A 21,748-nucleotide genomic window follows, 5' to 3' on the forward strand; every position below is an offset into this window, starting at 1 on the left:
TCACATCACGTTGGTTTAGGTGGAAACAGTAAACTTGATTTATTGAAAAAATCTATTACATTTATTCCTTTATTACACAGGTTTAAAATATTTAAAAATAGCTCTTATGGGCATTACACTTAAATTTTATGACATGTTTATTGGACTTTGAAGAAATGTACAATATGTCATCTGACACTATATTTTAAAAAGGGCCTTATGTACTAAAATTTTTTTCCATAGGTTTTATTTTTCTTATCAACATTTGTTCAAGTCATATATATTAAGGGAGGAGGGAAATAAAATTACACAAAAAGAATGTCTGCAAATACAAGTAGTAATTTTATTGCAATATACCGTAGCTAAGTGGTCTGGGGAAATCGGAACAGTTTGGAGCTCAGTACAATTACAACACTGTGGAATTCAACAGAGGAATTTTTTTTTCTTAAAGCAAAGAAATAAAAGGAAAAATAAAAGAAAAAAGCTCCCTTGATGAAAATTTTTAACAGAATCACATGACCTAGACAGACGCACACGTGTGTACATACATCAATATATGGCTTTTCTGTTGCAGAGAGGAATGTGCAACCTTTTCTGACCTTCCCACTGCTCCTGAACAAGGCTCTTGCCAAGGTGACTGAGAAGCTGAATTCTCCTATATATTATTATATACTCCTTTTCACTGCTTCGCTGCAGGAGTCTGCAGTTTTTAGGGTAGCACCTTTTTTTTTTTTTTATTCCCCAAGTGGAAAAAAAAAAAATATACGAGAGAACACAACAGAAGAAGGGAGACGGATGGACATGGCTCTCCCAGACCGAAAAGCACCGCGCGGCATCGCCGCTCCCTCCAGCATGGCTTCGCCTCCCTTCCTTGGACGCTGCTGCTCTCTGCTTGGGAAGGAGGGGGGAAAAGACATCATATATAGGCTTTTCTTCACAGTAAATGTGATGTCTTTTCCTTTATGGTGAAAGACCCCCCTTGGCTCAAGCATTGCTGTAATAATACTCCAGGCCAAATAATAATAAAAAAACACCCTGCAACATCTATTTTCCAGCCAAGAGATCTAAACAAGGAAAATGGCCAGGGAGAAAACAAACAAACAAATAAACAAACAAACAAACAGAAAAAGATGGTGTCTGCAGGTTGCGAGCCGAAAATGCTGCATGGAAAAAAAAAAAAAAAAGCCATCCTGGCAGAGCCACCGTGGGAAGACCAAGAAAATTGCAGACTCCCGGGAGCGCTCGGCGGGCAGGCACCCACACGGCTTCAGCATCACGTCAGGACATCCAACAAATACATAAATTAGCACCACAAACATTCAGCGACTGAGTACAATCTGGTATGGTTACCACCGTACAAAATGCATGAATAGTCTTGGAAAAAAAAAAAAAGAAAAAAAGATGTAAGCATATTTAATACTTCTTCTACATGGATCGTATAAGATACCGCAATACAATTAAGAAAAGGAGCGGGTCTTCTACATAAAAATATGAAGGTGGCATGCATTTATAATCAAAGACTGTAGCAAAAGCCTGCAGTCTGTGTTGAAAGTGGCTAAAAAGCAAAGGCTGGTGGGAGATTGGCCAATGGCAGGGTATCACCAGTGTTGTATTAAAGTTATTCAAATAGATAGCACCACAGAGACATGTAAAAATAAAAAGCACCTTTTTTTTTTTTCCTTTTTTTATACCTCATATTCAGAGAGGACAAATGGATTTCCCCTGCCACTGCAATCTGCCGCTGGGAATGGAATTTTTTTTTTTAATTATTATTATTATTTTAAAAGAATGCTGAAGGAAAAAAGGAAGAATTAATTTAAAACATTTATGTTAAGGCAAGCAAGTGTATAAAAAGGCAGAGACTCAAAGCGGATCCTCCTTTTAGGTCAGGGTATTGTAGAAATCTTGTTAAAAAGCGGCTTTAATTTCCTTATTTTGAAATGAATCATTCCAAAAGGCATCTGTGGCTCGGGAGGCTGCTTTGCCACTCATTGGACCCTCATCCTGCAAAGACTCGTGCCTGGGCGTAACTCCAAGCCCCTCCACGTCCAGGCTTGGGGTTGGGAAGAGGCAGGAGCGGTGAGGACGTGAGCCGCCGTCTTCATTCCCAGGTGGATGCTTGGCTGGGATGGTGGTGGGAAGGGTGGTGGTTTTAACACAGACAGGGTCACATGCATGTTTTGAAGCCAGAAACATTTAAACATTTAAAATAATATACAATACAAATATTTACTTACAAACATACAAAAATATAAGCACCTTTAATACATGGGAAAGAGATGCCCAGTGTGAATTTTAGCGATCAAATTCATGGGGTTAAATTTTGTAAAACGTAGAATTGCGCGATTCGATGGAGATATTAAAAATTCTGGAAGTGGCCATGATGTCTACTTGCTAGAGCCGATCCAAATCTCATGGAAGTCAACGAAATGCCTCCGATGAGCTTCAGCGGGGTTTGGATTGGAACCAAGACTGCCGGGACTTCAACGTCAAGCTGAACACAGGAGTTTCAAGTTTTTTCCATTTTTCCTTAAAAACAAACAAACAATAATCTATAGACAAGCGCTTGGTATCGCTTCATGGCAAGAAGAAGAAGTCTTTGCTGGCGGTGGGGTCTGCTGGGTGGCCGTGGAGCAGCAGCGGTGGGAGCAGCGATGGCAGCGGCACGGGGACAGGTCTCTGGGCCACGCGTGCGGCGGTCGGTCATGCGATTCTGCGTCTGTCGCGGGAACGGTCCTCTCGGTCGGCGGTTCGGTACGTGTGGGTGCGGTGGCGCAGAGGAATTCGGGCAAAACGAGGAACAAAACAAAACGGAAAAAAATAACCCATCGCTGTCCAGTTTCAGAACGTGCATGTGACAAGGAATTCTTTTTTTCTTTTTTTTTTTTTTTAATTAATTAAATGGCGCAATGAGGTTACGAGGTTGCTCATTTGGAGACTAGTTTTCAGGTGGCTCTTAGCCCATGAAGCAAGCTGGTCCCACCTCGAATCCAAATTTCTGTGACGCTTCTCCGAAGTCATTGAACATGATGTCGACTATAGGTACTTGCTCTACTTTGGGCGTGTTGATTTCCAGGATAGTCTTCTGATAGCCCTTCCTTGCCTGATGGGGAGAAGAGGGAGAGAGAGGAGCTCTGATGATGCCTCCAACCCAACAAGAGCAAGTCATCACGAATGAGCATTCACCGGTCAGCCGGGAATACCGTGATGATCTTGCCCAGGCATCTTCCGAGCTGAATTAGAGGCAACCAGCACCAAACCACTCTACATTTACCCTGCAGATCTAGCAGACGTGCTCTCAAGTGGGATGCTGACCACTAAGCAACCCCCGGGAGATGACTGTCCTGAGCCTAGACTTTGGAGCAGAAGCAGCTGCTGCCACGCAGATCAAAAGACACTAACTTTGCTGCTAGATCTCAGAGCTGGAACAGGAGCCTGGTAAAATTGCTGTGGCGGTGGTATAGTTGTTTTGCCTCCTCGAGGACACGCATGGGTTGCTGAGCAAATGTGAGTGATTTAATTTGAATATATTAGTTTGACTATTATTTGAGCGCTACCGAAAAGATCACATTTAAAGTTTGATGGAATTCACAAGGCGATGTTGTCTTTTTATCGTGCCTGGTGGCCATACAGTTATTTCCAAAATATAAATAATTATTAGAGGAGCAGAAGTGCACCCGAGGGCATACAAAGCTGCACAAACAAGTGAATTTATGGAGCACTTTTTGGCTCTACCTTACCCTCCGATTTGTGTGTCTCAGAAGAATAGGCTATATCACACCTACTGATAAAGGGCTATAAGATCAGGAAAAACACATTCAAATAACGGCCTGAACATTAGCCCTGGAGATCTGCCGGCGCCGGCTGCAGCAGCCTTCATCACCGCCAGAGCACGGGTCCTACTGGGACCTCTGCAGCAATGCTGTGTCGGGCAGCCCAACCTCATTTTTCACATGGTATAGCTCAATCTTAAATATCCTGCCTGTGGTTTAAGGAGGATGACCTACCAGGGTACCGGAGGCGGTACTGAAGTACAGAAGACGCAGAGCCTCTTTCTGCAAGGCTGCGGTAAGCCCCCTTAGCATATTTTACCTCCTTTTTACAGCCTGCAGGAACGGCTCTAGCAGAGAGGAAGAACTGGGACATACTGGTTTGGAAGCGACGCCCAAAGCTCTGAGCCAGGAGATGACATCTCTGAGACCCACCATCGCACTGGGGCTCGTTCAGCCTCTCCTGATGCTTCTGCACCGCGGGCGCCTGTTGCTCCCGCTGCTTTAGTTCTTGCCACAGTCATTTATTTAAAGCGACACTGAGACTGGCTGTGCTAACAGCCGCCTGTGAGAAGCAACCAAGCAAATAAACTCGGAGGAGATACAATCCTCTTTCCATGCAAATATCTCTCGTTAGGGAGAGGAATGCAGGGCACCTGAGCCAAATCACTTAAACCAAAAGGGTTTTCAGCAGGCCCATCTTTTTTAAAACGTGCAGCGTGTGATCTTGCAGCATCCCTGAGACTCAAGAAGGGAAAGGGAGGGGAAGGCACTTTTTACCAAGGACACATTGTGTTAGCAGGAGATATGAAGTACTTAAGGATAAACTTCCCCACGCAGTTTCTGAGTGTTTCCAGAAGCAGGATGGATGCCCTTTCCCTCTCTAATCTGATTTTTCTCATCGCTCCTACAGTAAAAAACGTGCATGTGCCAGAACAGAACCACTTTCATCTCAGATTATGTGGAGGGCTCTTTCCATCAAAACTCTCAATCTTTCTGTCCCGTGGGCTTCAAGCAGAGGGTGAGAATTATTCGTACTTTTGCACCAGCAAGCTGGGTTTCAAAATAAATGCAAGCAGCACCTGCTTTGCCAAATTTTTAGTTCCCGAGGGCAGATTTTTTAGAGCTCAGTCCTGAACGAGGCACCCAACAGAAGGAGGCAGAAGCAAAGGGAGGACGCTGGCCCCCTTTGGAAATTCCAGCTGCCGCTCTTGGCCACAGCGAAGGCGAAGAGCGAGTGGGCTGCGCGGGAGAAGAGGGCTGCAGCGTAACGCCTGCCTCCGCACGCCAAGCAAAAAAGTCACAGGGAACAGAGCTAAAGATGCTAAAAGCTGCATTTGAAACGCAAGCGGGGATGCAAACCTCTGTCTCCTGCATCCCATGGCTGTGACTACTTGTCTCGCTATACAGAGTCAGGCCTCGCTTGGGTTTGTCCTTTCCCAAGGGCACAGGCAGCTCCCCGTGAGGGACAGGGGAGCTTGCAAGGACGGAGAAAACCAAAGCGCTGTGCTAGGGCTCCTCTGGCCGCTCAGGGGATGCCGGGCCAGAGCTGGGTGCTGCAGCCAGCCCTCGGGTGATGCAGCGATGCACCCCCATGCCCAGCACAGCCCAGAGCCCTCCTGGGGCTGCACGCAGCAGCGTGCCGCAAAAAACCCCCCCAACCGAGCCAATGCCAAACCCTTAATGCTTTGCCTCCAAGATTTCTTGAAAGCACTTAAAAAAAAATTATCAAAGCCTGCAAAACTTATACGAAACTTGTGTCATCGCTTGTCTCTCCCCGTGTGAGTAAACAGAGTAAGAGCAAAGGCAAGGGGGGGACATTTAAAAGCAACTGGTGGTTTTAGGCAGATCCATTCGTTTATGCACAGCCGGCAATAAAGCAAATTCATCTGGCTCCTAGAGGCGCTGCAGCTTCCCCTGACCTTGAGTGGAATCATGTATTCCCAGCACAGGGAAGAGCAAGCTTGATGCCTCCCATGCTGGGGACGATCCTCAAGGCAACTACATCAGCAAGCACAGAAAATTTGGAGGCGATTTGCTCCGAGACAGACGATGCTGGACAACCAGGGGAGGGGGACAGACACCTCCAGCACTGACCCGTTTTGCAGGGACTGGCCAAGACCAGCTCTGCCCACGTACCGCGCAGCCGTCGAGGGCGGCTCGGATGTAAGGGTTGTTGTCGTAGGACATCTCCTCGTCGTTGGAGCCCAGGAAGCGGATCGCCTTATCGTAGCTGTCGGTGGTGGCGTCGTGCCAGGCTACGGACTGGTAGCAGTTGTAAGTGATGTTCTGGTGGGCCGAGGCACTCAGGAGCCGGAGGAAAGTCATCTGCACCACTCCGATGGGGTTCCCGTCTGAATCCACGTAGGAGAGCTATGAGAAGCAAAGAAGGGGGAAACACTGGGCAGCGAGGGGCAATACAACAAGTTTGGGGGGGTCTGAGGACCACCAGTCTCACCCATCTTTATCACCCTGGACGTGGGGCTCGGTCTCACCACCCCACCGGGGTGCAGACACCGCTCCTGCCACGCTACGGGCACGGGGCTGCTCTGGTCCTCCTGCAGCCAGGGCATGGCTACTGAGGGCAGTTTATTTCTCTTGCTGGTTGTGAGCTAAAAAAATAAGGCTACTGCAGGGTAGGAAGAGAAAGGAAGGGGGATTTCAGCCCTGGTTGGAAAAAAGTGCAGTGCTAAGCAAATTTAGGGATGTATTTCTCAAGTTTAAATCAATACTGAGCATACTTCTCCAACTTTTAAAGAGGAGAAAAAGCAGATTTCTGTAAGGGTTTGGGGCTTTATTCTTCTGTACTATTTGAGATGATTTTCTGAGTGCTGTGGGTATTTTGTTCTGCACACACTGGGGTATTTCCCATTCATTTTTCCTGGGCACCAACACATTGGCTTTTAAGCAATCTTTGCACTTCACCTGCAGCAATCCTGTTTCTGTTGATAAGGACTCGGTGCTGCCCTGGTCGGCAAGGCTATGCTCAGCTAAAGGGAAAATGCATTTGCTGCTCTTAGGGGCATGTCATGAAACACAGAGCTGCACTGGCACAGGGATTTGCTCCATTCTGCACATCAGGCTCCTTTTCTCCCTTGGAGGAGAACGGTGTCTAGAAATATATTTCTGCAAAACACAGTTTACTGAAACCCATTTCCAGCACCTAGGGGATTCAGGACTTTCTGGGACTTTCTCTTTTACCCCACCAAGGAAGCAAACACACAGCGGGACAGCTAGTTTGCATGTATAAACTAACTGTACTTCAAGGTGGCATCCCCAGCCATGGCCAAGCTACTAGAGCTGCTGCTCCTTACTGTCCTCTATGGACAGTGGGTTTCTTTAGAAATGACCAGGAGAAAAATACAGGCACACAAACAGCGTAGTGTTCTTCGAGGTACCACGAAACATCGGTGCAAGCTGCAAACAGTAGAAGAGACTTACAACCAGACAATAAAATCATGTGTAAAACGATAATAAAAATAAATAAGTATACCAACCGGTTGTCAGGATACCATTGCACTGTCCTCCTGAGAGTTAAATATGACTGACCATGAGAGAGCCACGCATGCCAAGAGGAGAGCTACCAGAAAACCACCAGGACGTGGAAGGAAAGAGACACAAAATGCTGGCTACTTGGCACACACCCAATGACAGGTGGCACTACTGATCTGTAGGACCCGCTTCTCTTATTTGTTCTTATTTCAAATCAGTGCTTAGTTTGGGAGCCTGACTGCTTGTTACAGGGTCTCGGTTGCTGTTCTGCCTCTGCAGATTACATGAAGACCTGTCCCAGCTTTACAACTGGAGCCACTGGGAACTGGTTGTGTGCATAAGGCTTGCTTGTGGGAACACGGTTTTGCAAAGATCCATCCTTTCCTGTTTTCTCTGTGATGGTATTTCCCTGTGGCAGATGCCATATGGCTATGAAGGATAACAGGAAAGGACGGGTGGCAGGCCTTGTTAGAGCTACTGGGAATTGTGTGTAACACACACAGAAGAAAAGCATGAGTCCAGAAGAAAACATCTGCAACCTTTTTATCCCTCTAAATGCAGTTTGGCTGCATCATGAGAAATGGTAAGAAATCAGCTCCAAGTACTCTGTGTCATTGATTAATGACAGTGCAGAAGCATCAGAACAAGATGGGTTCTTCGTATTTCATATTTACTATGTTCTTCTTACTTTAGATAGCCCCAGAAGAAAGGCAAGCATCTTCATGGCTGCGCACCTCGTGCAAGCACTGAGATTCATGTGGAGCCCCCTGACATACATCAGCAGCCTGTGCTCTCGGCATTGCCGAGCAGCCGGGTGGAAATCTTCCCCTCGGCTTCAGGGATCCCCCTGGGCTCAGCCCCCCCAAGAGACCGTGCTTGGGCTGCATGGAAGGACACCAGGGACCTTCTCCGTGGAGTAACAGAAGCCATGCTGCACCCAGAGGGGAACTCAAAGTCATTCATCCCACCCATCTACGTGAAGATTTCAACTGATTTTGGGTCCAGGCAAACGTCTCCCCAGTTTACCAATCTCATGGTTCCAAGTACTGACTGGGGTGAAATGAGAGGTACTTTAAAAAAAAAATAAATCCAACTTTACTTTATGGCTTGTGTGTTTAACAGTTTTGTTGTTTGCTTAGGCAGATCTTCTACGTGCTGGTGGCTTTTTTCCAAACAGAAAATGCAGGACAGGTAAAAAAGCAAGAAAATGGCAAGACAGAAAGATGGAACGGAGGGCTCAAAGTAGCACTGAAATTCCTATTTAAAAAAAGTGGGCCCTAAGCTCTAGGTTGGCAATTCAGCCTCTAACATAGCTGATAAACAGACTGGGAAAAAAAAAGCAAAGCAGAGAAGATGGAGAAATGGAGGTACTCATAATATTAAACGATGAAGTGCTCTGTAATTAAGCTATGAGTAGTTGCCCTCCAAGGAGCTACGAGGCTGAAGCCTTGGCTTTACGGCCTTATTTGATAATGCAGAAAAGCTGCAGAAGCCATATCCTTCTTGTGGGCAGAATCAGAGCAAAACGTGTTTAGTGGCAATGAAATGCGGCTTAGGAAAACAACACGGTGATTTTCTTTGTTGTTTGCCTTTTAAGGTGGAAGTTTGGGGCACTGCAAGAAACCTCTGCCCTGGGGAGAGGATGACTGCACGAGGCAGCTCAGCACGGTATGTCAGAGCATCTCCTGCTTTCAGGGCCGGGTCGGTTTTATCCGCTGAATATTTCCTTCTTCCCTAATTCTCCTGATTTGACTGAGCTCATTATCTGCATCCTGCTAATCCTACAAGAATTGATATACACGCAGGAGATTTGTGTTGCTTAAGGAGACCTAGCTTACACTAATCTGTTGCTGCTCTGACATCCCGGACCACGTCTCGGGCTCTGTGGGAGCGATCTATCCACAACATGAATGTCCCGTTACAGGACAAAATACCAGAGTTTTTCTCTGTGTTACATGTTGCTGTCTTGCTTGCTTGCTGACATCAAACACTGTTTGACCTTATGACAGTTCTTGTCCCTTGAAAAAAATCCTTTGTGACTAAGCCAAATTCCTGTCCACCAGGCTTGGCAAACGCACGTGCCTTGAAATCTTCCTTTAAACCAATGACTTCGTGTCTCCCAAGCTCCAGGGGTGGCACAGGAGCCCCTGATGTGGCTCATATCTCCAGTGTAGGAGATGAAATCCATCCTTTGCGAAAAACCTGCCCCAGACCAGAGATGTGCAGGTTCACCACCTCAGCCTGGGTACCAGCGAGCCCGAGCTGTGACAGCACCGTGCCCGGCTCCGGGTTGAAGCATCACATTAGGGGTCTCTCAGCTCTTGGGATAAAGCTGCACTTCTGGGGGCCAGCAGCACGGGGACACCCAGTTTGCCCTTGCCATAATGGGAACTGCTTAGGAGACAGCAAGAGCCCTCCTTGCAAGATGCAGCCTTCTTGCAGCGTTCTGCAGAGACAGACCTGCAACAGCTCCAGCTCTGCAGGGTCCCCCAGCACATCCACGTGTCCCCTTCTAACGCTGGGGAAAGCTCATTAGCTGCTCCTAGGTTTCCAGTCAAGCAGACTGGAAAAAAGCGTCCCCGTGGGGTTTTGTTTCTTTTTCAGTATTCCACCTTAAATGTTTTTACTGCGACTTGTGATGGCTATTAGTCCAGCATGCAGAATGCAACAGATCTGGCCATACCAAAGCAGATGACGTGCTCTGATTCAGACTAGAGGGCCGAGGTTAGCCACTTACCAAAGACCCCCGCTTGTATTGACTATACCATGTGGAAGGCTGTTCTTTGGGCCAACGAGCCATTTTACTCTGTAAAATACGACACGGGTTAAAGAAAACAGAAAGCACCAAGATGCATCTTACCAGTTTACCGCGCTTGAATTCACTGAACCAGGAGCCTGGGTTTTCCTTTGGCCAAGAAGTAATTCTAGCCTAGTTTGTGGACGGCAAGGAGGAAAGAGAGAAAGAAGAAAAAAAAAAAAAAGAAATAAAAAATGTTACATTCAGTTCCATAAGCAGAGTCTGCATGTCTTATTGAAACTGCCCAACTTCCTTTAAAATGTTTTCTTAATCTTTATACACCATTTACAAGACCAGTTGGCAGAGCCTTAAGGTGCCAGCAGCCTCTCAAGCAGGACAGGATGGCACGGTGCTATCCCGGGTGCCCAGCGCTGCCTTGGCACCAGCCTCCTTTGCTAAGGGCTAATGATTTCTGCCTCCTAGAGACTTTGGATGCAAAACCAGCAGTGCAGTCTATCGGCAGGGGAGATAAAATGAAAGATAGAGAGGAGAAAAGGAAATATCAGTGGTAAAAAGTGCATCGATCTTCATGGGAGGGCTGGGGTGGAAAAAACAATGCTGATAACAGAGAAGGCTGCTGTCAGCCTAACGCCAAATCCAGATGCTGTGGGGCTGGGAAAAGCAACAAATATGATTAAGGAAAAGTCTCTGCCTGCCTCCTGCGTTTGTGCAGCAATAAGGTATGGCACAGGCAGCGTATCCTCCGCAGTCGGTGCTGGACCATCACACACGACGGAGCTCCAACTACCTGGAGCGACGCAGGGGGTGACCTTGACAAGAAATGAGCTGTTGGAGCATCCTTTATGGCAGCCCCGTCTAAGCAGCTGAATCATTCTGAGTCAGAGCCCAAGAAAGAAGCGTGGCTGCCGTCTGCTCCCTTACCCTCCCACAAGCTCCCTCACTTCTGCCGTAAATCTCCCCCAAAACAACAGCCAAGCTCTAAGCAGGTATCTTGGGATTGTCCTTTCCTTTCCAGTATGTGAACCATAAAGCAAGTCAGCGTGTTTCTGCTGGGTTAAGGATGGACTGAAAGGGGATATGGCTTAAACTCTGCTGTGGCTTATAATAAAACCACTCAGCCAATACTTAATGCTGGTGTGGTAGCTGTTTTCATTCCTCTACATGGAAAAAGAGCAGGCTGAAACATTTTCTTATTTACGACAGTATTGCAAAGGTGCAGCACAATTTGCATTTGAGGAGCATCGCAGTGGTCAGAAAAGCAGCTCCACAGTGGATGAGATGAGGCCAAAGAGCCACTCGCAGAATCAATGTGGCAGGAGTCTGAGCAACTGTAAGAACATGGGCAGACTTTGCTTTTTTAAGCTGTCAACATTTTGAGGAGAGCCATGGCAAGTTAATGCAAAGGAGAAGAAATCCATCTCCTATTTAAACAGCCCTAACAAAAACTCAAGGAAGATTTACGTTGCATGTTATTTGTCCTGTGCTGGCACATATTTCTGGCGGAAGAAATTCAGCAAGGCTTTCACTGGAGTGAACAGCTTTTTCTGCATCTTAACCCAGCTGGAGCACAACTGTGACACCGAGAGAGCTCCCCCAGGCCACTTTGCAAGAGTTTCTGCTTGGCCAGTGCAAGAGCTGGTCCCCGGGCACCGGCGAGTGCAGCTCTGGAAAACAGAGTGCATGGGTACAGGACAAAAATTATGAGTATGGTTGAGCTAGGCACATCATTACGCAACTGACTTAATCAACCTTGTGCATCCATGCCAGGAAGAGCGCTGAGGCTAGTTGCAATCATTTAGGATCATTCACCCACAAAAAAACACCAGGAAAAAATGACAAGAGATAAACATTCATCTCATCTGCCTGAAGACACACTAAGGGTAGAGGAATCAGTGGTGCTTATGCATGCAGACAGCAGAGCGGCAGCCCGGCTGCAGGGAGGAAGACAAGGAATGAGTTAAATGAAGCTCACGGGGAGCTGCAGTTCCTGCGCCAACACGCACCTCTGCCTTCGTAAAGCAACGTAAAAAAAAAAATTATTTTATTATGCCTGGGAAATCATCAAAGACTTGTCCCAAATCACAGTTTAAATCTGACTTACTCAAAGAAATTCTCTTTGTAAACATATTCTTTTGTATTCCTTATTATTTTAGAAGCCAAACTTGTGTAACAAAGAAAGGTTCTGTATCTTTAATCCTTGCTTCCTATTGTTCAATTGTCCTGAAATTGACTGGCTATGAATATTCATATTAGGAAACAATCTCTTATCACCATGATATGGGAGGAGGGGGAAGTTGTGTGGACTTACTCCTTCAGATTTCTTATCAGGGAAGATGCAAGTCTCTCCACCAGCTGTGAAATTACAGTAAACTTTGAAAGAGTCCCTGGAACATCCTTGGTTAGGATCAACCCAATATTCACCTGGATGCACGAGAGGGAAGAGAAGGGAAGAAAGAATCAGCAAGGTGAAGGAAGGACGATGGGCACTTCAGCAACCGTCTTGCCCGGGATGTTTCATCTCTGTCATAGGCTACTATTTATATGTATTTTTTGGAAAACTGATTATGTTCTGATTCCACATAATACTGTGGCACCTTACGGGAATAGCTATTTTTCATCACATATCCCCGTTCCTAGAATAGAATAGAATATTTCAGTTGGAAGGGACCTACAACGATCATCTAGGCCAACTCTTCTCTACATATTCCTTCTCTGTCAGTCACATTCCTTATGGGCCACCAGGGCCAGGGACTCCCCAAATTACTTCTCTTCCTGCACTTGCTTGTATTCACTGCGTGGAGCTGGGAAACCCACAGTATTTTCCCCGCAACCCCTCTGTCCCGGAACACACCGTCTGGGAAATCGGGGTGACAGAGCTGCAGATCCTTGCAGGTACGTGCTGGGTTGTGTTGAGTGCCCAACGGATGCTTCATTTGCTCGATTTCCAGTTTCAAGGAATTCAGAGAGCCGAAAATTTCCTCCATGCCATCTGCATAGTCCATGTAGTTGTCGGCATTTCCATCGTCCACCAGCTGGCTGGCATCAATATTTCGCCTGGTCCTCTTGGAAGACTGGATGGGCAGTGGCTGGATGACTTCTCCAGGAGGACCCTGATTTGTGGGGAAAGAAGATACCACTTCTCACTGCATTGGCAGTGGGGAAGAGAGGGAAGAGATGGCCAAAGCAGCCACCAGTGCTGAGAAACAGCATCACAAGATACACACTAGCCATGTAAAACACCCGTGATGGTACTGATAAAACCCCTGGCTACTAGGCTTGAACACTGGGTCCATCTTCTCTTGTCATCTTCCCATTAGTAACTTCTCCCTTCACATCCTGCTTTCTTCCCCAGCATCTCTAAGAGATGCCAATCCTTTGCTAGGACTCCTGAGATGCTGAATCTTTGTCCAGGAATCTTCCACTTCCTAACTTTACAACACCCATTAAATCTGAACCTCATTTCACACTTCATGTAATGGGTTCTACTTACAGGAGGCCCTGGGGGCCCAGGAAGACCTGATTCACCCTTTGGACCTGTTGGACCCTGGGTGGAAAAACAAGGGAAAAACATGAGTCACTCAGGAAAAAGCACTTGTTACATATCACATCCCAAACATTATTTCTTTTAATGGTCTCTTGTGGCAAAAAACTTTCTCCCTGTCCCTTCAGGCACACAAGAGGAGTCTCCCTGCACCCTCCCAAGAAAATATTTATTTTGGTTATTTTTGATGCTTAGGTAAAAGAAAAGATCAGTCAAACACCTGAGGTTAAACAGTCAAATTTTGCTTAGGCTTCCTATGGAAGAGGAAGGATCCTTCCAACGCGTGAAAACGTTAACTCTCTAAATCAATTCGACAGTTATATAAATCAAGTAAAATCTTAAAATTAATAAAACATTGAATTCTGCTTGGGAAAAAGACATTAGGAAGTTGCCCAAGAAGAATTTTTAGCTGCCTGCATAGGAGATCTGTAACATGAAGCTCGCTTCAGTGTCGCATTTCTCAGAGAGTTCTTCGCTTTTCAGCTTGCCACCTCCCGCTTCACAGTCTATTTTTAATACCCTCCACTTTACAGCAGTAGCTTTTCTCCTAAGGACTATGCACTGGATTCCTCCTTATGATCTTTGCTGCACTGATGTTCAATGAAGTACACTGTGTGCAATAGAAACCTTTCCCAATTATAATGTCTGGGCTTAGACAGCCTGAAAAGGCTGCATTTGCTACAGTCATCTTTGGCTAATTGCCTTAATGCCACTGATGTGCAGGAGTCGCAGCAGGTTATGCACTTAATAAGAGCTCCTCAGCCTCTTTGTTTAACAATGTCTATACTCACTGATGATCCTTTAGCACCTTTGGGACCAGGTGGACCCTGTATAGAGAAAAATACAGAAAGGAGTCAGTACGTTTCCTAGCAGAGAAGTCGTCAGTCTCTCCTTAGAGAGAGACAGAGTAGTGTTATACAAGGTGGTCTTTTTAATTCACTTCCTTTCTGTTTCACATCCACTTGAGTTCGGCGTTGCTTTCGTTTGCCAACGTACAAAAAGCGTTTGTGTCAGACCAATCTGTGTCAGCGCTCCACACTCCTGCCCGGATGGGAACTGGAAAAGCTGCTGTGTGATTACCGTAACCTGGAGCTGTTCCTGGCTCCGTGCTAAGGACACCCAGCAAGAGCAAATACTGGTCGCCCAAGGGTGCAGGCTGCAGTCTTTGGGCACCCAGTGAAAAAAAATGCAAATAGCAAAAAGTGCAAGAAATCACCGTGTGATTGTGGATAATCCAAAAGAAAGGGGGAGAGAAACAGGGTGGGCTAATTTCCCTGCCTCGATCACGCCACGTCCCCTGTGCCCATCTCCCACCTCGTGCGTCACCCCCCAGTACTCCTGTAACAAAATTCAAGTGTTTATAATGGGCTCAGCTGGGCAACCCCCCTTCCCATCAGCATCCTCATACAAGGTCAGGCCAGAAGGGCTGAGCTGGGTATCTGGGAGCACAAAGGTGACCCCAGAGGGGCTGTGTAGCTCCTGAGAAATTAAAAGATAATTACTTGTCACATACCGGTAATCCTGGTGGCCCTGGAGGTCCGATTGGTCCAGAAGGACCTGTGATACCCTGAAAAATAAAAGCAGAACAACGTTGACTTGCATGCAGCGATGCTGGTCTATATCTACACAACTAACATCTGCGCACAGTTGGCCACTGTGAGTTGACCACAGCTGCTCACAGCTTTTGGAGGACTCCATTCAAATCTGGAGGTTTAACTGGTTTTTAAGTGTGTGCGTGATCCAGACAAGAGCATGACTGGGGAACTTCATATCTCATTTAGGCACACAGTTTTAAAAATCAGTCCTCTAGATGCATATTTAATGTTACCATCCTTCCAAGTCTATTCAACTCTTTTCATATGACCCTTGAGAATCTGCTTTCCACTAAAATGGATCATTTTGGAACATCTCTACATTTCACATGTAGAATAAACTACATTAATATAGAAAATATTCCTCAAAAATTAGCAAGAGTCTCCTGCCGAGGTTGACCATCTCTGCTATGCCGTATCTGCTCAAAGGCAGCAAAGCGCATAGCAAAAAACCCACATTTAATTAAGGTCTTACAGAATATTTACCTGCTCTCCTTTGGGTCCTGCTGAACCCTGGGGGCCTGGGAGACCTCTGTCACCCTTTTCTCCCTGCTCTCCTGGAGGTCCAATAAGACCAATTAAACCTGGATGACCCTAGGGGAAAACAGCAGATGTTAATTATGATCTCTCAATGGAGGTAACTGAATGCCAAAGCTACCCAGCAAAGACATTTCTAGATATAACCCCAAATATCTAAGCAAGGTGATAGGAGTTTGTAGCTATCCCTGACACCTGGAAGTGGCAGAGCAGAGCAAAGCACTAGCTTTTTGCAACAGAAAATGCTACAAATATAGAAAAAGAAAAGCTGCACCAGAGCGCCTGCTCATTTAGTGCGCTAACACATAATACATAAATTTCTACAAGGTTGAGAATCATGCCCTAAAGCAAGCCAGGTGTCTGCACCTCCCTATGCCCTCTGCTAAAGCGCCTGTGTTCAGGCAGCCCCGACAACTAGAGCTGCCGTGGACTGCAAGGGCTGACGCAGGGGAATGCAGCGATGCAGCTGCTCCGTGTCATCTTGTCGTCATCAGAGCTGGTGACGTGGGGATGGGAAACCCAGTCTCGGATCCAGACAGGCAGTGGCACACACTGACCCACAGCACAACCCGGTTCATCCTTTGGGGCACACTCACAGCTCTCCATCTCTCCTCTAAAGATATGTCCAATGCTTCCAGAGCACGAGGGAGAGCACATGGGGCTGGTGGCACTTTCAGCCTTGTCCTGCCAGCTGCAGGAGCCCTCCACAATGACATTTTTTCCCCACACCCAGACGTCGGCATCAGGTCATGCAGCGAGATCGTGCGTGCCATTCTCACCTTCTCCCCTTTAGGACCAGAGTCTCCTTTAAGACCAGGCAAACCCGGTGGGCCCTTTGGGAGACATGGGGGGGAAAACAATAGAGAGAATGAATTAATGTAAAATGCATTCACCCATTTCAAAAACTCAGGGAATTTGATGGTCTGGACATACCATTGGGCCTGGAGGACCATCTGGGCCAGGGGATCCCGGGAGACCTTGTTCACCCTGTAAAAGAGTGCAATTCCCTCAAAACAATCATTCACGACAGCAGTGCTCCCAGCTGGGATTATTCTGATTATTCACCCATCCTCACCTGGTCCCTCTGCCAGGGAACATTTGCCCTGACTTCTCACAGATGGTAAAGGCCATAAAACATAAAGGATTTATGTTCCTTTCATGCTCAAATCTCTACTGGAAAAGGGACTTTGGAGGTCATGGAAACTCTCACCCATGGAGAGTGGGTAAGCAGACCCAAGACTCAAATAAAACATGCTGGGAGATGATATTCACTGTTATATTATTTCCACTAAATATGTTTTATCTGCTGTCAGGCATTTAAGCATAGACAGAACATTACGCTGGGAGAAAGGCATCTTCCAAGGCTGATGGGTTATGGGAAAGCACCAGGAACGACCCTGCCCAGAAGCTTTCTCAGACTTTGCTCAGTTTGGGAATACTCACGACTGGACCAGGAATCCCTCGAAGGCCATCAGGGCCGGGCTTCCCTGGAGCACCTTGGGGACCGATTGGGCCAGTCTTCCCAGGAGGTCCTTCCAAACCAGCTTCACCCTAGATGCAAGAGGCAGCAAGGTTTAATTTGCATTGGGGCACGAAAACGATCTTCTCAAATACGCTGTGGCTGCTGCCAGGATGTCACAGAGTGAATGCAGGTCCATGCAAAGCACGTAAAACTTTCTGTTCGTTGATTTTCCTACTGCTCCCTACTCCTTATGGACTGAGGACAAGTCTCCAAACTCCTTCAACTTTTCAGCCTTGCCTATTTCTGCTGATTTCCAGCAGGAACCGCCCTTTGCCTGTGAGCTCTCTGGAGCAGAAAGCTTTTCCTGGGTTCAGTCTTGGGAGATGAGCTAGCAGAGGACATCCTCCGGCATCAGCCTTCCTGTGGCTGCCGCAACAGTTGGATCTATAATTTGCAATCCCACTCTACGTTTCCCCACCACCCCTACCAAAACGATCACGGTCCAATAATGCTGTGTTCGCCCAGGGAAAGGACGTAGGGCTGTGCACGCCGTATTATTTACAACACGTTAAATTGCCAAATACGGCACTTTGTAATTTCAAAACAAGAAAAACATTCCCATGACCTTACCAAGCCCTAATTATCTCCACAGAGTTTGTTAAAAGATGAAACATAAGCTTGAATTTGGGGCCATTGGCCTCAAATTCAGCAAAATCAAATCACTGTCTTTAAAACACCAGCGTCATCAGAGGGTGATCCTTTTGGCATACAAAGGACATAGTAGAAGTGAAATCCCATTCAGCTCTTACCTTGGCTCCTTTCTCTCCTTGCCTTCCTTCGGGACCGGCTGGACCAGGAGGGCCCTAGAGAAAGCACAAAATAGATGCAAAACACAATTAGATAACACTGATCTGAAATGGTCTATTGGAATTAGCAAAATGATGCTACAGCCCCAGGGAAGAAGACAAAATGGAGACAAATATCTCTGAAAAGCTTTTTAAATTAGCTTCTTGCTAAATGAATTCCTGGGCTCTGCCAGCAAGGCAGGAAGAGCAGGAGCACCTCACACTTGTATTTTCTTTTGGGTGTTAAAATCTCAAAAAAATCCATGGTTGACAACTTCCCGTCAATTTCCAATGGCTGTGGATGGTGCATCAAATTTTTTTAAAATTATTATTTATTTATTTTACACACTACTGCCTTACATTTACTGCAGATATAGTAATAACATTAGTTTCAAAAAGTCAATACAAATACATTTGGAAAAATACTCCTGAACAATCAGCTTACCCTTTTTCCTGGGGGTCCGGAGGGGCCTGGCTCTCCCGTGGGACCAGGGGAACCCTAGATGGAGAGGGGAGGAGAACAAGCCATAACTGCACCACGAGATGTGGGAAGGAGGAGCAAACGTGTAAAACTCGAGTTGAGATCCAGAGTTTGTGCTAAGTCGAGGTGTGGGCGGCCAGTACAACTCCCGACACCTCCTCGGGGGTGCAGGTGGTATCTTCTTTTATCTCTTCCCACCATGAAATACCATAAGGCATGGCAAAGTTAAAATGAAAGACTTAGACTTTGTTTTTCTGTAAGTTAATTTTTGCTTTCAGCACATATTGCTGAGCAAGCTGAATGGATGGCAGCAACCAGGCTGACACAGACACGAGGGACAGGCATCAGGGGACCAGTGCAGCAGAAGCTGGTGGGAATTAGATGCTCTATGTCCTTCTGTGTTAGAAATCCTTGGTCCTGCACACAGAAACCGTGGGGACTGATGGGGAACAGATCTCATCTATCCGGTTACTCACAGTCTGTCCAGGTTCGCCATCATCACCTTTGTCACCAGGGGGACCATCTTGACCCTAAAAAGGAAGAAGAAAGAAACAAACAGGCGTATTTAGGGTATGAATAGAGTTGAGCAGAGTGTTAGCAGCAGCAGATGTGGTTCAGCTGGTCTTCATGTCACCAGGCACCGTCCCTTCCCATCTCCCGTTGAGAACACTGGCAACAGCAAACGTCCTGTGTCAAATACTGCGGATAGCAGCATTCGTAGAGCTACTGCCGCAAAGGTTGTAGTGTGGTCAGACAGACTTATGGTGGGACTTCCTACTCTTTCCCAAGCAAAGGAAGAGTAAATGCCAGAGGAGCTGCTGGTGAATGAATGGCACGCAGTCGTACTTCGCTAAACCAAGAGGAGGAACCGAACTGCCCTTCTGTGAGACACTTACAGCTGGACCAGGTTCTCCAGGAGGACCAGGGTCACCAGGGAAACCAACTGGACCCTGCAAAAAGAGAAGAAGGATATCCCCAAGTCAGAGATATTGCATCTGGAGAATTGCAGAGCACTAGTGCCTGCTACCCCAGCGACAACACAGGGAGTCACCCTACAGAGCAAAACCCCAATTCCCTACCCTCAAACACAATCCCAGATCACATCCCATCTTTGCATCTTCAGTAATTTCACTCTGTCACAGCCACCAGTTCAGCTCTGCAGCCAGACTACGCAAAGTTCCAGAGGCAACGCTGGGAGTTTCATCTAACTTTTCGTAAATACATTGGACAAGTGACAGCAAAATCATCACAGCTTTGGGGAATGTGCAGATTAGAAGATTTTGCTTTTGCTTACTACATGATGTGTAACATTTTTCACATGAAGATCCTCTCAAAGCATTTAATGACTAAAACACTTCGCCATTCTTCTCCATACAATGTCTATTGTGTACTTCAAATGATTCTGAGACCAGCGTTCAGACAATAGGCTTCAACCAATAACGTGATATCCCAAAAACCCATCTGTTAAGAGAGATGACTAACTCCCCTGCCTCCTCTGCTGTTTCATGCCATCTTTGCTTATCGCATAATAAATTTCTTCAGCCAGAAAGCATCAAAGAAGCTGGCAAGATAAATACTGTACCATTGTCATCTGGTATAAATCAGTATAGCTCTACTGGCTTCAATAGAGCTACAGCAATTAGCATCAGCAGGGATCTGACCCTAGAGTTACAACTCCCAAATTCAAATAAATCCCCTCTACGCTATTTTGGAAGCTTTGCTCTGGTGCAGAGGACCTTGGCCATATGTAAGCTCAAGCGCAAAGTAAACCTGCAGCAGGCCCTCTCCATAGGGGTGAGTTTTCTGATAACCTGCAAAAAGGACTAATAATCCAAGTACTGCTGGAAGATATGGTACAGCTGGGTCTTTTCCTCACTGGCACCCTAAAAAAGGGGACTAATATCATGTAATTTGAGAGGAGCAGTTCTCTGGCTGGTAAACTATTTCAAATTTCCACAAAAATCTCTGGAAAACATTTTTTCATGCAGAAACGTCTGCTGGGCAAGACAAGGAAGCACTGCCTGGACAGGAGGGGGTACTTACAGGGCTGCCTTTGGGACCGTCATCACCTGGCGGACCTTTGGGGCCGGGTGGACCAGCAGCACCAGAGGGACCTGCTTCACCCTTTTCACCTCTTTCACCTTTAGGACCCTGTAAAGGAAAAAGGGTGTTTCTATTATCCAGGAAAACAACTTACTGATCTCTAATTATCCTCTAATCAATTCTGAGAAAGAAGCTCTGTTTGTATCTCAAAACACGAGGACATGATTTAGCAGTCCCTTCCCACAAAGATTAAATGGTGTTCGTGTTGTTCAGTCGTGGGTAGCCCATATTCGTTGACTAAACGTTATACTATAAATACCCAGGAACATGGCAACGCGTCGCCCGATACCCAAACCAAGGACATGGCTGGTTCAGTCCCTGCAGCCCCATCCACATCCACGCCTGTTTGACACCTCTTCAACCAGTTCCTCATGGGAGACCACTGAAGAAAAGCTCTTCTCCATCAGAGCAAGAGCCATCCCGTAACGTACTTACCGGGAGGCCAACCTCGCCGGGAAGACCAGGCTCACCAGATTCACCAGGTTCACCCTGCAGAGGGGAAAAAGAGGGTGATCACACTTCTATTTCTGCAGGGTGGTGAGTTTTCTGCTCACGTAGCAAAGCCCCTGCTTGAGTGTTGTAGCAAACTCCTGTGGGCTTCAGTCAGGTTTGTCTGGATGCTTTACCTTCTCTCCTACCGCACCAGGATTTCCTATTCCCCCTGGAGGACCCTGTGGACCATCTGCTCCTGGTGGTCCAGATGGACCCCTGGGTCCAGGTGGGCCTGGCGGGCCCTGAAAGAAAGGGGAGACAAATTTAAGACATGTTTCTTGGAGCAATGTCTGTCAGCGATGAAAAAAGAAGTTTGAAAGCATCTTACCATTTGCCCAACGTCACCTGTTTCTCCCTTCTCACCAGGCGGCCCAGGCAAGCCCTGTGGAGGTGGAGGGGATGAGTTTTAGCTGTGAACATCTCAGGTGGAACCCCAGCTCTCATTACCCTAAGCCCTCCCTCAATGCTGCAAATTACCTGCAAGCCCACTGGGCCGGGGGGACCAGGGAAACCTCGAGGTCCTTCATCACCTTTCTGACCAAAGAGGCCTTGCTGTCCTCTAGGACCCGGCTCTCCATCGGCACCCTACGAGGAAAGAGTCTAACACAGCTTAGCAAAGACACGAGGTAGATGCAAAGCCCCTTCTCCACCACCTCCTGCCGCAGCCAGCGGCAATGCCCTACTCGTGCGTTGGGC

The 21,748-nt window shown here is 46.8% G+C and overlaps 1 protein-coding gene across 2 annotated transcripts in view; it reads right to left on the minus strand.

Annotated features, from left to right (window-relative positions):
* Positions 1-300: 300 nt before the first annotated feature.
* Positions 301-21,748, minus strand: part of COL5A1 (collagen type V alpha 1 chain) — a 159,315-nt gene continuing 137,867 nt past the window's right edge. The window contains exons 46-66 of one of the 2 annotated variants that reach the window (XM_052814842.1): positions 21,530-21,637; positions 21,381-21,434; positions 21,187-21,294; positions 20,996-21,049; positions 20,501-20,608; positions 19,354-19,407; positions 18,934-18,987; positions 18,422-18,475; positions 17,941-17,994; positions 17,113-17,220; positions 16,603-16,656; positions 16,449-16,502; positions 15,619-15,726; positions 15,054-15,107; positions 14,332-14,367; positions 13,490-13,543; positions 12,851-13,109; positions 12,308-12,420; positions 9,979-10,047; positions 5,889-6,122; positions 301-3,082 (exon numbers count right to left, since the gene is read on the minus strand). In XM_052814842.1, the coding sequence (XP_052670802.1) occupies positions 2,936-3,082; positions 5,889-6,122; positions 9,979-10,047; positions 12,308-12,420; positions 12,851-13,109; positions 13,490-13,543; positions 14,332-14,367; positions 15,054-15,107; positions 15,619-15,726; positions 16,449-16,502; positions 16,603-16,656; positions 17,113-17,220; positions 17,941-17,994; positions 18,422-18,475; positions 18,934-18,987; positions 19,354-19,407; positions 20,501-20,608; positions 20,996-21,049; positions 21,187-21,294; positions 21,381-21,434; positions 21,530-21,637 (1,938 nt within the window). In that variant the 3' untranslated portion in view covers positions 301-2,935. Of the gene's footprint in view, positions 3,083-5,888; positions 6,123-9,978; positions 10,048-10,101; positions 10,171-12,307; positions 12,421-12,850; positions 13,110-13,489; positions 13,544-14,331; positions 14,368-15,053; positions 15,108-15,618; positions 15,727-16,448; positions 16,503-16,602; positions 16,657-17,112; positions 17,221-17,940; positions 17,995-18,421; positions 18,476-18,933; positions 18,988-19,353; positions 19,408-20,500; positions 20,609-20,995; positions 21,050-21,186; positions 21,295-21,380; positions 21,435-21,529; positions 21,638-21,748 lie in introns of both variants that reach the window. The other variant, XM_052814841.1, reaches the window with a different exon arrangement.

Source organism: Harpia harpyja, chromosome 19 (assembly GCF_026419915.1).
Source record: "Harpia harpyja isolate bHarHar1 chromosome 19, bHarHar1 primary haplotype, whole genome shotgun sequence".
NCBI classification, from domain to species: Eukaryota; Metazoa; Chordata; class Aves; order Accipitriformes; family Accipitridae; genus Harpia; species Harpia harpyja.